The sequence below is a fragment of the Chaetura pelagica genome, unplaced genomic scaffold, assembly GCF_000747805.2.
Source record: "Chaetura pelagica isolate M959 unplaced genomic scaffold, ChaPel_1.0 scaffold93, whole genome shotgun sequence".
In the NCBI taxonomy this organism is placed as follows: domain Eukaryota; kingdom Metazoa; phylum Chordata; class Aves; order Apodiformes; family Apodidae; genus Chaetura; species Chaetura pelagica.
The window spans coordinates 64,181-76,162 of NW_009952800.1; the positions used below are offsets into that span (position 1 = coordinate 64,181).

General features: G+C 47.3%; 1 protein-coding gene across 1 annotated transcript in view; it reads right to left on the reverse strand.

The window, feature by feature from the left end:
* CFDP1 (craniofacial development protein 1) overlaps positions 1-11,982 on the reverse strand; it is a gene marked incomplete at its 5' end in the record, with an annotated part of 65,164 nt that overhangs the window by 46,154 nt on the left and 7,028 nt on the right. Inside the window, one exon of the mRNA XM_009994903.1 lies at positions 101-205. Within this exon, the coding sequence (XP_009993205.1) occupies positions 101-205 (105 nt within the window). The remainder of the gene's footprint in view (positions 1-100; positions 206-11,982) is intronic.

Below are 11,982 nucleotides of genomic sequence, written 5' to 3' on the forward strand. Positions count from 1 at the left end.
GAAAACAAATACCCATTAGCTTCAATACCACAGATGCTGTATTATTGGTTCAGCCTTTCTCACCAAGGTTCACACCTGGGCAGAGAAACCACACACTCACCCAGAGACTGTTGGAAGGGAAGCTGAAGCTGCTGACTGTCGTTTCTCTTGCTGCTTCAGAAAAGATTTAGCTTCTTTTGAGGTTGAGTCCACTTCTTTAGTCACTCTGTTGGAGGAAAAGACACAAACCTGAGGGTGAGGAAAAGCTGCACCTAACAGCAAGACCAAAGATCCAGCAAGAAAACAGGTCCAAAGGTCCCTGAACCACCTGCACAGAGATCAACTCCAAGCTGAGGAGCTTGCACCTTGTTAAGATTTCATTCCAGTGACAAACCCTCTACATTCATGGCAGAAAAAAGGAAAAGAGTGGCTAATTAAAGCTGGGGGAGGAGGGGATTTTTTTTTTTCCTCTTCAAACAAACAGGAATGCTTATTCATTCCAACAGGCCTGTCTCACTAGCAGCCCCCAGGACACAGGGGGCAATCTCAAGCTCTTAATTAGCCTCTTGATTTCCTCATTTGTTGGTCAGTGAGGCAGCTCTTCTGTCACACACTGTAACATCTGCAACCCAAAGCAGAGCACAGGAGCTGGCTCTGGGGAAGGGGAACAGGAGAGAAAAGTCTGACAAAGCAGAACAGAGAAATTTGCTCTCAGTTTCAAGTTAATTTTTGTTTGAGGCCCCGAGGGAGCCAAGGACTGAACTTCAAAAAAATGATAAATCAATATGGCAGCTACAGCAGGGGATGAATTACAAACATGAGAAAGAATCCCTAGAAAACCACTCAATAATTAATTGTTAGAAAACCCCAGCTACTTTAGCCCACTCATTTACAATGACCTGCCTCCAGCAACATGCTTGTCATGCTCTCGGCAGCTCTTAATGAGGTTGCCCTGGTTTGCCAAGCTAACAGTTTTGCTCCTGTTAAAGGCTCTGGGCATGGAAGCAGCCTGATCCATGGATTGGACAGCCCAGAAGGCAAAGTTCTCCATCCCGCCCTCCTGTGGTCTGGGCTTCTGGCTGCATCTCCTGCCAGGAAGGGTGGGCAGGCTTGTCCCTGGTCTGGAGCATGTGCTGAAAGCCTCCGTCAGAGGATCTGCCCTGGTTACAAGGCAGGATAATCCCTGCTTGACTCCTTCCCACCAACCTGATCCTGCCATTTCCATGTGACAACTGGCTGATGGACACAGAGAAGCCCTTGCAAATCCAGCTGGGTTATTGCTGGGCTGGAGGTGAGGAAAGTGCTCTGGAGTTGTTTGTTAAGCCTGGAGGCGTCGATGCCCTGAAACCCCATGTGCACCCAACCAGTGCACCCATGTCCCCATCCTGACAGTGAATCTGCTTCTGAAGCAGCTCTTAAGGAGGAAAAACTGTTCTTCCTCCTTCTCCCCAGACTATAAGTACAGTGGAAAAGGCATATTCAGAAATAAGAATAAACTCTTGTGCTGTGCACCTCCTGCTCAGCCTTGTTCTGGCAGTGCAGGAGGAGATTAACCCCGTGTCCCCCCTGCATTGTCACATGCCTCTCCAAGCAGTGGCAGTCATGTGGATAGAGACAAATCCCACATTAGGAATGTTTACAGGTTATTTGCTGATCAGACTGGGAAGGAGCAGGGTGGGAAAAGCAGCCCAGGAAGAAACAGAAAACTTCCTACAGCATCATCACCAAGGAGGGGATTCCAAACACAACCCCCAGTCACAGCCCTCAACAAGGATGGCCACATCACACACCAGTCACACCCCAAAGAGTATTCTACACCCACAAATTTCCTTTGGTGGAATGAGCTTGGTGTCTTCATGCAGCAGAGGAGCTCCCCACAGAACCCCCTTCAAGCCCTGAGTGCTGGTCTCAGGCTACCACCACATCTCCTACACTCTGCAGGGCTGGGTCCAGCACAGACCCCTCCTCCTGTCACCCCCCTGCACTCTCAGGCCATCAGGGTCCACCACTGGTGGTGCACAAGCCACCAAGAGGAACATGAAGCAGATCCCCAGCAGGCAGGAATTTCTGAGGTGTAACACATGCTCTGGGGAAAAAAACAACAAACCTGTGCTGGCCTGGCCACAGGACCTGCTCCTGGCTTAGATCCCAACTCTTAAACCCTGCATGGTTCTGGGACTTGAAGAGTCTAGGACCAAGAGGTTGGGAAAGGAAGCTGAGGTCACAGAAAGCACATCTTGCAGTTAACTCTGCTTGTTCTGCTGAGGTGACAGCTCACTTCCCATAACCCTACAGGAATCCAATAGCTTACAGGATCTGGACATGCAGGATGGGGGAAAGGTCTGTGGCAGAGCTCAGATCTAAACACAGGCACCTTGGTCTTAACCTCAGGAGTACTTTCAGTCTTCTCCAACCAGAGACAAAATTGAACAACATCCACTCTACCAGCTGAAGTCAAGATGGACATTAAAAATGGCTCCAGGGATTTGCCAGCCTGCAGTCTGACAGAGTTCCCTGGTTTTGGTTGGACCTGCACTACAAGGCACAGTTCTCAGGGCGGGAAGATGGTGAGAAAGAAGGAACCTCCACCTGCTGGAGCCCTTCAACACCATGCACAGGAGGAGTCTGGCACAGCCCTCCAATGACTGAGAAGAAACCAATTCCTAACCAGGGGTACAAACCAGGTTGCTGCCAAAGGATGACTTCAGCTTTGACACTTGCTTCCTCCACCACCTCAGGGTACCAGCAGCAGTGGCTGGGCACAGAATGGACCAGTTTGTTCTACTTTTTTCTTTTACTTCCTTTGGCCTGCTAGCATCTAAAGTATATTTTCCAAGTTGTTAGCTGTAGCAACAGAGCTGCAAAGCTTTGGGCAACCTGTCCCACCAGGACTGACCAGCTGGGGAGAGAGGAATGCATCAGAAATGTCATTAGAAGTGACCTTTCAAGGCAATTCCATCACAAGACCCACTGATTGCCTCATCAACTGAAACAAAAGCAGCTCTGAGATCTGCTCAGGCTGGGCTGATGCCAGCAGCAGCTCCTGCACCACTCCAACAGGAATGACCAAAGAAATAATATTGAAGGGCTTTACAAGGTATTAATTCAGGTTATGCACATTTCAACCTTGCCCAGATCCTAGGCCAGGAAGGAAAAAAAACAACCCCATAATCCTCTGGTCTGCATTATTATAGAAGACAATAACTCCCCGTGTAGAAACCAAAACACTCCCTTTTTCTCCATGGGGAGAAATGGGAGTCATTAATCCAGCTGGAAGAAATCACAGTCATTACTAAGGAAAATTACAAGACCTTTCACTTTTAAGTACTTGCTAAATAACTATTTGCCTGACTGTTTACTGGGATGCTATTCAGACAGCGTAACCCAGGACTTAACATGAAAATAAGTATATAGTCAGCAATAAAACAAGTAGTTAGTGTCTCACAGACCCTGTAATTCACACACAAAAACACTCACTCTCATCACTGTCCTGTAAAAATTTAATTATTCTGCTATGCTATTAAATGGCATAATTAAAACTTCCAAAACACAGAACAGTTATTAATTTTTTGGACCTTGCTGGAGCCTGGTAGCACAGATGATGCTACTGCACAAGGTGCTGTGCAACTGTAAAATAGAAAAGTCTTCCTTATTATACAGTTATTAAAAGGAAACTAGATCACTATGAGCCTCTGATACCTACAGGTGTCCTCCTTAGGACCCTTCATCTCTGAACCAAAGAGGTACCCAAGCATTTAGGCACATCTGTACCCACCCAGCCTGCTGTTCTGGTGCCCAGCTGTGGGAAGATGATTTCCAGCTTCCACTGAAGGACTTGTCATCCTTCCCTTTAGATCTCCTGACTGAACTGCTGCAAGCTACGTGCATGGAAGAGGCCCAGCTCCGTGTGCTGGGCACCAAAACCACATGAAGAGAACCCATGGGATGTCCCAGAAGTCATTCCACAGAGCACAAACTTCCAGCACTGAACTGTGGAATTCTAATTGAAGAACAAGTGTTTGATCTGCTCCCAGCAGTCCCCTTAGCCATATAAGCACCTCAAAGGAAGGAGGAATTCAGGCTGAAATGAGCACTACAGTCACACAGCTCCAGCTAATCTGCAAAAGAGGCTTAAACCCAAATTTTCATGCTTTGGCTCAGTGGCAAAGTCTAATAGACCAGCTTTTCTCCTTCAGTCTGGTTTTTCCACCAGGTGCAGAGCTAGCAGATGTGAAAAGGAGGGTCCCAATCCACCCCAACACCCTGCTCCTGCTACCCTGGCACAGCACAACACCCTCTCAGCACAGTGCAGTGGTCAAGCAGAGCTGAATCCAGGCCTTTCTGCAGGAAAAAGAAGTAGTGTAAGGGGTAGGAAGGGTGCAGTGTGTCAGAAGGTGTCCACTAACCCCTTGCAGAAGGGTGTCAGCAGAGCCACATCCTTGCAAGGAGGGGGGAAATGGAGGCAGGGTCTCAGAGGCAGTAGAGAGAAAGACAAGCAGCCACATCAAGAAGGCTTGAAGGCTCCTGAAACAGCAACCTTATGCAGACCAAGTGCCAGAAATCCCTCCAACTTCCCCCCAGGTGGCTCAAAACAACTGCATTCTCCTCATCAAAGCAGTTGGTGCACATGGGGCTGAGAAAGCACGCGGTGGTATTTGGGTATAAGGGGACTTGGAGCCGAGAAGATGGTTCAGATCCCTAATCAGAGCAGCACAAAGGTGCCTTCTCCCCTGACCTCTACGCTGAGAAAGGGAGAGTGAGAGGAGAAGCTCTGGAAAAGACCAGCTTTTTACCACCCCTACTCAGGACACGCAGTTCTCACCTGGGAAACATGCCCCAGTTTAGACCTGATGCAATTATAAAACTTTCCACACAATCTTCCTGTTGGTAACTCTGGGGAATCACAGACTAAGGCTGGGGGGGAGGGCAGGGTGTGGAAATAAGGCTAATTATCCTTTTTCAATATTCCCCATCTGTGTCTAGCCTCATTAACCAGTCCTCCAGCCTTCTGGAATGATCACTTGAGGAGCAAGCAATACAAATCTACAAGGGTTTGTAAAAAAGAATTTAATCCCTTCTGAGCTAAGAGGAATATTCTGTCTGGATGTTATTTTTGGTGGGATCTTGTGCTTGAGCTGCCATGTCCTAGGTGCCTTCCAAAGATAGATGCACTATCCAAGGGGCAGGTGATGCAGCCTGCAAGACCCTGAAGCTTCTGGAGTGCACATGTTCAGCACCTTCCTGGAAAGAATTAAGTCCTCACACATCTGAACCTCCAGGCCACATCTGTCTGCATGTAGGTATATATTTATTTTATGCTGGATTACCTCATGTAAAGCAAACAGAGCTTAAATTAATAGGTCCCCACCACTTTTCTAATTTCAAAGTAAAACATTAGCTTGCTCTCAGAAAAAAAACACACCAAAAAACAACAAGCAACCCAACATTCTCCAAACGTTGCTCTTTAAACAGGAAGGGAGAAGCTGTTCCCTGGGAAAGAGAGCCCATTCCCTGAAGCAACACAGACAAGCCCAGGCTGGAGGGACTGATAATTTAGTGGGCTGCCTATCTGCACAGAAACATACTGGCTGGTTTTTCAAAAGAAACAAATCTGCTCAGAGCTCTCCTGAAGTCAGGTGAGGGCTGAGCTGCCTGCCTGCTTCTGCTCCTGGCAGCAGGTGAGTAGTCAGCCCAGGCTGCACCTCAAATGCACAACAAGTGCTTTTTGACATCCACGTCCTAACCTCGGAAGTCTGGAAGGAAATTACTGATTCTCCATCATGTCCTGTATGACAAAGACTCTGTGACAGATGTAAAGAAAAATATATGGACAGTGCTTCCATCTGAGGTGCTGACCAAGCTGTCAGGCCCCTTTGGGGCTTCTGCTGCTTCCACAAGAAGCTCTCTAAACCCACAGGGAAGTAACACTCCAGTTACCCAGCTCCCAGTGGGGCTTGCAATAGGTAGTAAGCATCACAGCCAGGGCACAAGGCTTCACCTCCCTGCTGACAGAAGCTTTATCCACCCTAGTTTAAAGTGTCTCCAAGCATCAGGTCTCTGCTTGCTTCTTTGGATAACCATTCCTTGGGCCAGCCCCAAACCCTGACATTCAGTTTGCATTTCAATCTTTGAGGCATCCCATCGTTTTTATTTGTGGTTCCCAAAAGGATTAACTTCAAATTATGGAACACACCTCTGAGCTGAACCAGGGGACCCAGGGATGGAGCTGCTGGTCTTGTGAGCATGACAGTCCCCCCTGTGAACCATGACTTGCAAGCACATCAAAAGCAAGACAGATCAGATCTCTGCAACCCCACAACAGGAATGTTTGGGTTTATGGATCTCCCCTCTTGCCAAAGGAAGGATTAGCAGATTTCAAGATCCAGGGGTTCAAAATTCACTTACAGCTATGAACACTGGGCACAAAGGTTACACAGATCACAACAGGAGCACACTACAAAGCAGAAGCATCCCCATGGGGAAAAGGCCAGACTAAGTTTGACTTGGTTTGCAATGTGTTAATGAGAAGGCAGCAAACAGCTTGGCCTTCCTTCAGGCTAACACAGAAACCCTCCTGCTTCAGAATCTCTTAGTTACTGAAAACATAAAATATCCATCTTGCAAGCTGCACTTTCCAGCAGGGAAAACCCCAGGCCCAAGGCATGCAAAGCAGGCTCTGCCAGGACCTCACCAGACATCAAAAACTCTCTTCTGAGCCTGAAGCTATCAGGAATGAGGCAGCAGCTTGGAAGCAAGGGAAACGGGGTGAGCAGCAAAATGCTGGGCCTGGCTCTGAGGTCCCTGTGATAAAGTAATTAACATACGGACAAAAATTCCCCTTTAACAGCCAAAGAGTCCCTGTGAGAGCTGAACAGGTCACTAAGCACCTTCAGCTTCTGGATTTTTAGAAATCATGAAAGTGTCTGAGAGCCAGTTACAGAAACAGTGTCTCCTCCCTTACCTGCTGGGGAAGGGTGGGATTTTTTATTCATGATCTCCACATTAACTACACACAACACAGGCAGAAAACACTTGGAAGAACCTGTAAATGGGAGAACACAGTTGCCAAAGCTGATGCAGCACCCAGGTACCACAGGTCTGGAAGCCCTAGAAATGCCCAAATTAATCTGAAGGTCAAGCCATCATTCCAGAGATGCTTAGAAACTCCTCCTACCTTTGGAAATCCCAGCTGAGCCTTCTTTTTCATCCCACTGATTACCAGCCAAAATACACAAAGGAAACACCAGCACACTTCAGTTATTTCCTTAAAAGCATCAAGCCCTATTAGAAGGGGAAGATGACTTTCAGGTGGACATCTGCTCAGTTCCTTTGGGATTTCCAAAAAGCTTGATAGGATAAAGGAGGAAGGCAGGAGTCAGCATGTCAGCGAATGCCAGATGAGCACTGGGAAGAGCTGGCAGGAGTGTGCAACACTTCACAGGCCACAGCCCCCCTGTGCTTTTGTTTCCCTATCTGAGCAGAAGCCTCATCTGCACATATAGTAATGAAAATCCTGACCAGGAGCTGCTCGTTAGGCCATTCCCCTTCTCAAAGCCCATTAAACAAACCATAACATGATTTACTTGAGAGGCAAGTGCTCTGGCTTGGAATCCTGGCTAGATGTGTCATATGGTTTGTGCAATTTTCACTGCCTTTCACATAATCTTAGAATCCCAGACTGCTTTGGGTTGGAAGGGACCTTCAAGATCATCTAGTTCCAACCCCCTGCATAGGCAGGGACACCTCCCACCAGCCCAGGCTGCTCCAAGCCCCATCCAACCTGCCCTTCAACACTGCCAGGGATGGGGCAGCCACAGCTTCCCTGGGCAACCTGAGCCAGGCTCTCACCACCCTCACAGTGAAGAATTTCCTCCTCATGTCTCACCTAAATCTCCCATCTTCCAGTTTTAATCCATTCCCTTGTCAAAAGTCCCTCCCCAAAAGGCATAAAGCAGACACCTAGTGAGGGAACCAGCCCACACCACAGCCCCTGTGCACACTCAGTGACCTTATCACTGGGCCACCATCGTGCCAGTCAACCTTGGACAAGGTTAGGATTCCCCAAGGCAATTCTGAAGCATCAGGGACTAGATGCACACAGAGGAAAGCTGATCAAAATGTGCCCCTGGGACTCTTTTGCTCTTCAGCATCTTTTGAAAGGGAACATGTTTTCAGTCACTGGTTTAAAAAAAAAAATAATAAAAAAAATCAATAGCTGGTTTTTAAATTGGAAAAAGCCAGTATGAACTGGGGATAATGGAGGTATGATCTGACCTCTAATAACAACAACAGCATAAGGACAGGAACAGGCTGCTGCCTCCACCCCGTTATGCCAAGATCAGCATTTTGGTGCTTGTTTGTGGGAAAGCAACCAGTCAATTTGTAGCCTGCCACCTCTAAGTGGTCACATTGATACTCCACATAACCCTGGGTGGCTTGATTTGTGTTACAGGCCCCAGGCATCATCCCCAGGTTCCTCCTGCTCAGCTTAAATTTCTGGAAAAATCTTTCAAGCCGAGGTTTTTGCACTGTGCAAGGCTCATGGCAGAAGAGGTGTGTGACTGGAAAGAGGCTAGAATCTAATCTAATTTGACAAAGCTCATCCAGCTCATCTGGTGGAACCTGTGTATCACTTGCTGTCCACCTGGAAAAGAAAGGCAGGGCTTTCCAAGCCTAAGGCTTCAGGACACAGATTCTACTCATGTTCACCTGCCTTCTCATGTACAAGTAACACAGCAAAGGTTTTTGCAAAAAAAGCACTTATGGGACATGTCACACACACATCAGCCTTGAGTTGATGTGCACCACACTCCCTGCAGCCTCAGTTAGAGATGCACATCCAGCTTTCTCAGCTTCCTTCTGATTTTAAAAGCATCTGTCCTTCACTCAGCATTGCACCAAACCCCGGGAGCACAGAACAAATGACCAAGATTCACACCCAGCAAGAAGCCCAAGCCTTCTGCCAACCCCTTGCTATTATTATTCATCCACTGAGCTTCCTGAAAAGTCTCACAAGGTAAGGACAGAGTTAATGGCATTACATGTTCTCTCAGTGCTAATTAGCCTAACACATCTGACTGAGCCTTGCTGAGACCACAGAGCAAGAACACAGATAGACTATTACACATTTTTCAAACTGTTCTCTGTGCCAGCTCTAAATCCTGAGACTTGTGGGAATAAATTCCCTGCTCTTTCTTCCCCCCTTCCTCTCAAGATATATGAACTCTACCAGCCTCAGCATTCTCCCCACTCCTGATAAGTGCTTGCCAGGAAAAAAGCTGAAGCAGTGGCTCTTGCTCACAGCTACTTTAGCAGCCTTCAAAGCAATAACATATAATAGAGGGGGTCCTAAAGTCCTTGGCTTACATCCCCTTTGCTTCCCAACGTTGGTTATTCTCAGTTGTCCTGTAAGGAGCAGAGAGGACATCACAGCCACTGAGAAGGAAATCTGAGGCTGAACAAGAACTTTGGAAAGCTTGACCTGTTCTCAGGTGTCTGATCTGCTTCTCCTGCAGCCAATTCCACCTGCTCTCACCTGAAAAAGGTTGAGATCTAGGGCTGAAGGGGTTTTTTTGTTGTTTTTTTTAGAGTTATAGAATGGTTTGGGTTGGAAAGATCATCTAGAACCAACCCCCCTGCATGGGCAGGGACACCTCCCACCAGCCCAGGTTGCTCCAAGCCCCATCCAACCTGCCCTTCAACACTGCCAGGGATGGGGCAGCCACAGCTTCCCTGGGCAACCTAGGCCAGGCTCTCACCACCCTCACACAGGGAAGAATTTCCTCCTTATGTCTCACCTAAATCTCCCATCTTTCAGCTTAAAACCATTCTCCCTTGTCCTCTCACTAGAAGCCCTTGTAAATTCTGCAAGAGGACAGCAGATCTGGGGTTATAAAGAGTAAGGACATGGGTGCTAATTCTCCATTCAGCAAATACACAGATGAGCTAAGATGAAAAAAAGAAAACCAGTTCCTCAGTTAATGAGAAGCAGCAGCAAGAAATCCCCACACAGCAGCACTGTGCAACTGAATTATAACCTCAGCTCTGCTATGCACAGGTCAGCACTTCTGGCCTGGAGGGAATAAATCAGTCCTTAACCAGCTCTGCACAGCTCTCCTGAGCAGCTCACCACGGTCAAGAGCCCCACAGGCCAGGACTAGGCTCAGACCTCACCACCCCACTCAGCCAGGCCTAAGTTAAAGGCTGTGCTGAGCTTGAGGAGTCTGTGGGACACCAAAAAAAGAAACTTTGGACAGGGCCTGTAGCCCTGCCTGCTCAATTCCCACCATCAACAGAATTCCTGTCCAAAGGAGATCCACACTGTTGGCCAAGAAATGGGTTTACTGGCACAAAAAAGGCTCCTGACAAGGCTCTTCCCTCAGCCATCTCACTTCACCTTTGCTTCTCCTGCTCAAAAGCTCATGAATTTCACCACCAGAACCTACTGATCCAACTGAAGGTCCAGTTTAACAACCTTAAATTTCAATTTAAGAACAATCTCTTCTGAATTATCTTGCTTTCTAGAATCCTTAGGGTTGGCTGCAAACCTGGCAAAGCAGCACCACAGAACGAGTAATGAACTAGTTTTTCCAGGAACATCCTAGATGAGAACCATTTACAAACAGCACCAGATGAAAACCAGCTTCTCTTTCACCTCACGCTTCAACTGTGGCAGCTGAAATATCAACCTCACACAGTATAAACCCCAGTAATTACTACAATGATTTAAGTTCATACCTATTTGGTTACTAATCAGATATATTATGTACTTCTTTAAAGCTTTGTATTTTGCTTTTAAGATGTAACAGCCTCACTGAGAACCATCACCTTCCTATTCTAAATTTCCTATTCCAAATGGAAAATAACACCACTTCCTTATAGAAGTGCTTTGAGCTACACAAAATTCTGCAGGAAAGCTAAGGATTTTCCCTCTTTAAATCAGTAAAGCCTCCAAGGACTTCAAACACATCAGAGAGCTGTCTGCTCCTTTGTATATACCTCTGGACTAAATATCTTATTAAAACCCACCTAAAATAACTAAAAAAAAAGCAAACAATATCCCTGGAACTGGGTCATCATCAGTCCCTTGGAGCAAAAGAAAAGACCACTAGAAGTCAGGTGGTTTTCATGGCTTTGAATTTCTGCTGAGAGCACCATGCAGGGTTTGCTGCCCCACCAAAAGTCCAGCACCAAGTTTCAAAGCAGCAGCAAGCTTTTCATCAGTCAAACACTGAAGAATCCTTTCCAAAGCAGCCTGAATTCATCAGGAAACAGGCCCTTCAGAAGCAGGTAAAGATTACTGAACTCAACCCGAAAAGAGGAGCTTCAGACAAGCTCAGCAAAATCTCACCCATCTGCTCAGCCTTCAAATATGAAAGAAAGAGCTCACTAGACAGACATTTATACATGATGCCAGGTCCACCATGCAAGGGAAACCCCCAGCTCCCTGGTGGTTAATGCTTCATGTCCAGGGCTCTGTGGTCTGGCAATTTCTGATGCTTTCAGCACTATCAGCTGCTCTGCAGGAGGACAACACACAGTGTGCAACAAAGTACCAGCTGGATCTTTGCACTCCCTTATCCCAGCACCTAGGGAACAGAAGGCAGCTCATGCTGCAGACATGGAGAGGAGATCCTGAAACACATCTACATGGACCCAGTCCCAGCATCCTGCCAGAGGCCATGCAGCTTGCATGACAGTTCTAGCCCCTAGAATTACTCCCAGACAGGGGAGGGCTGAAAAGCAAGCTCAGAGTGAACTAGCACAGTAAGAAAGCTCAAGAAAAAAAACTCAAGGGTTAATGAAAATAATCTAATCCACAAGTCCTCTGGGAGTCAGGAGCAACTGCCCCTGAGAAGTTGGCTCCTTGCCACCTAGCCATGGTGAGGGCTGGGCAGGAAGGGACCACACACCATTGCCCTGCCTGCTGGGAATCTTGCTGGATCCCAAAAACTGGTGCTCCTGGAAAAGACAGCCTTCTAGGAGAGTGAAGGTGTGACAGGA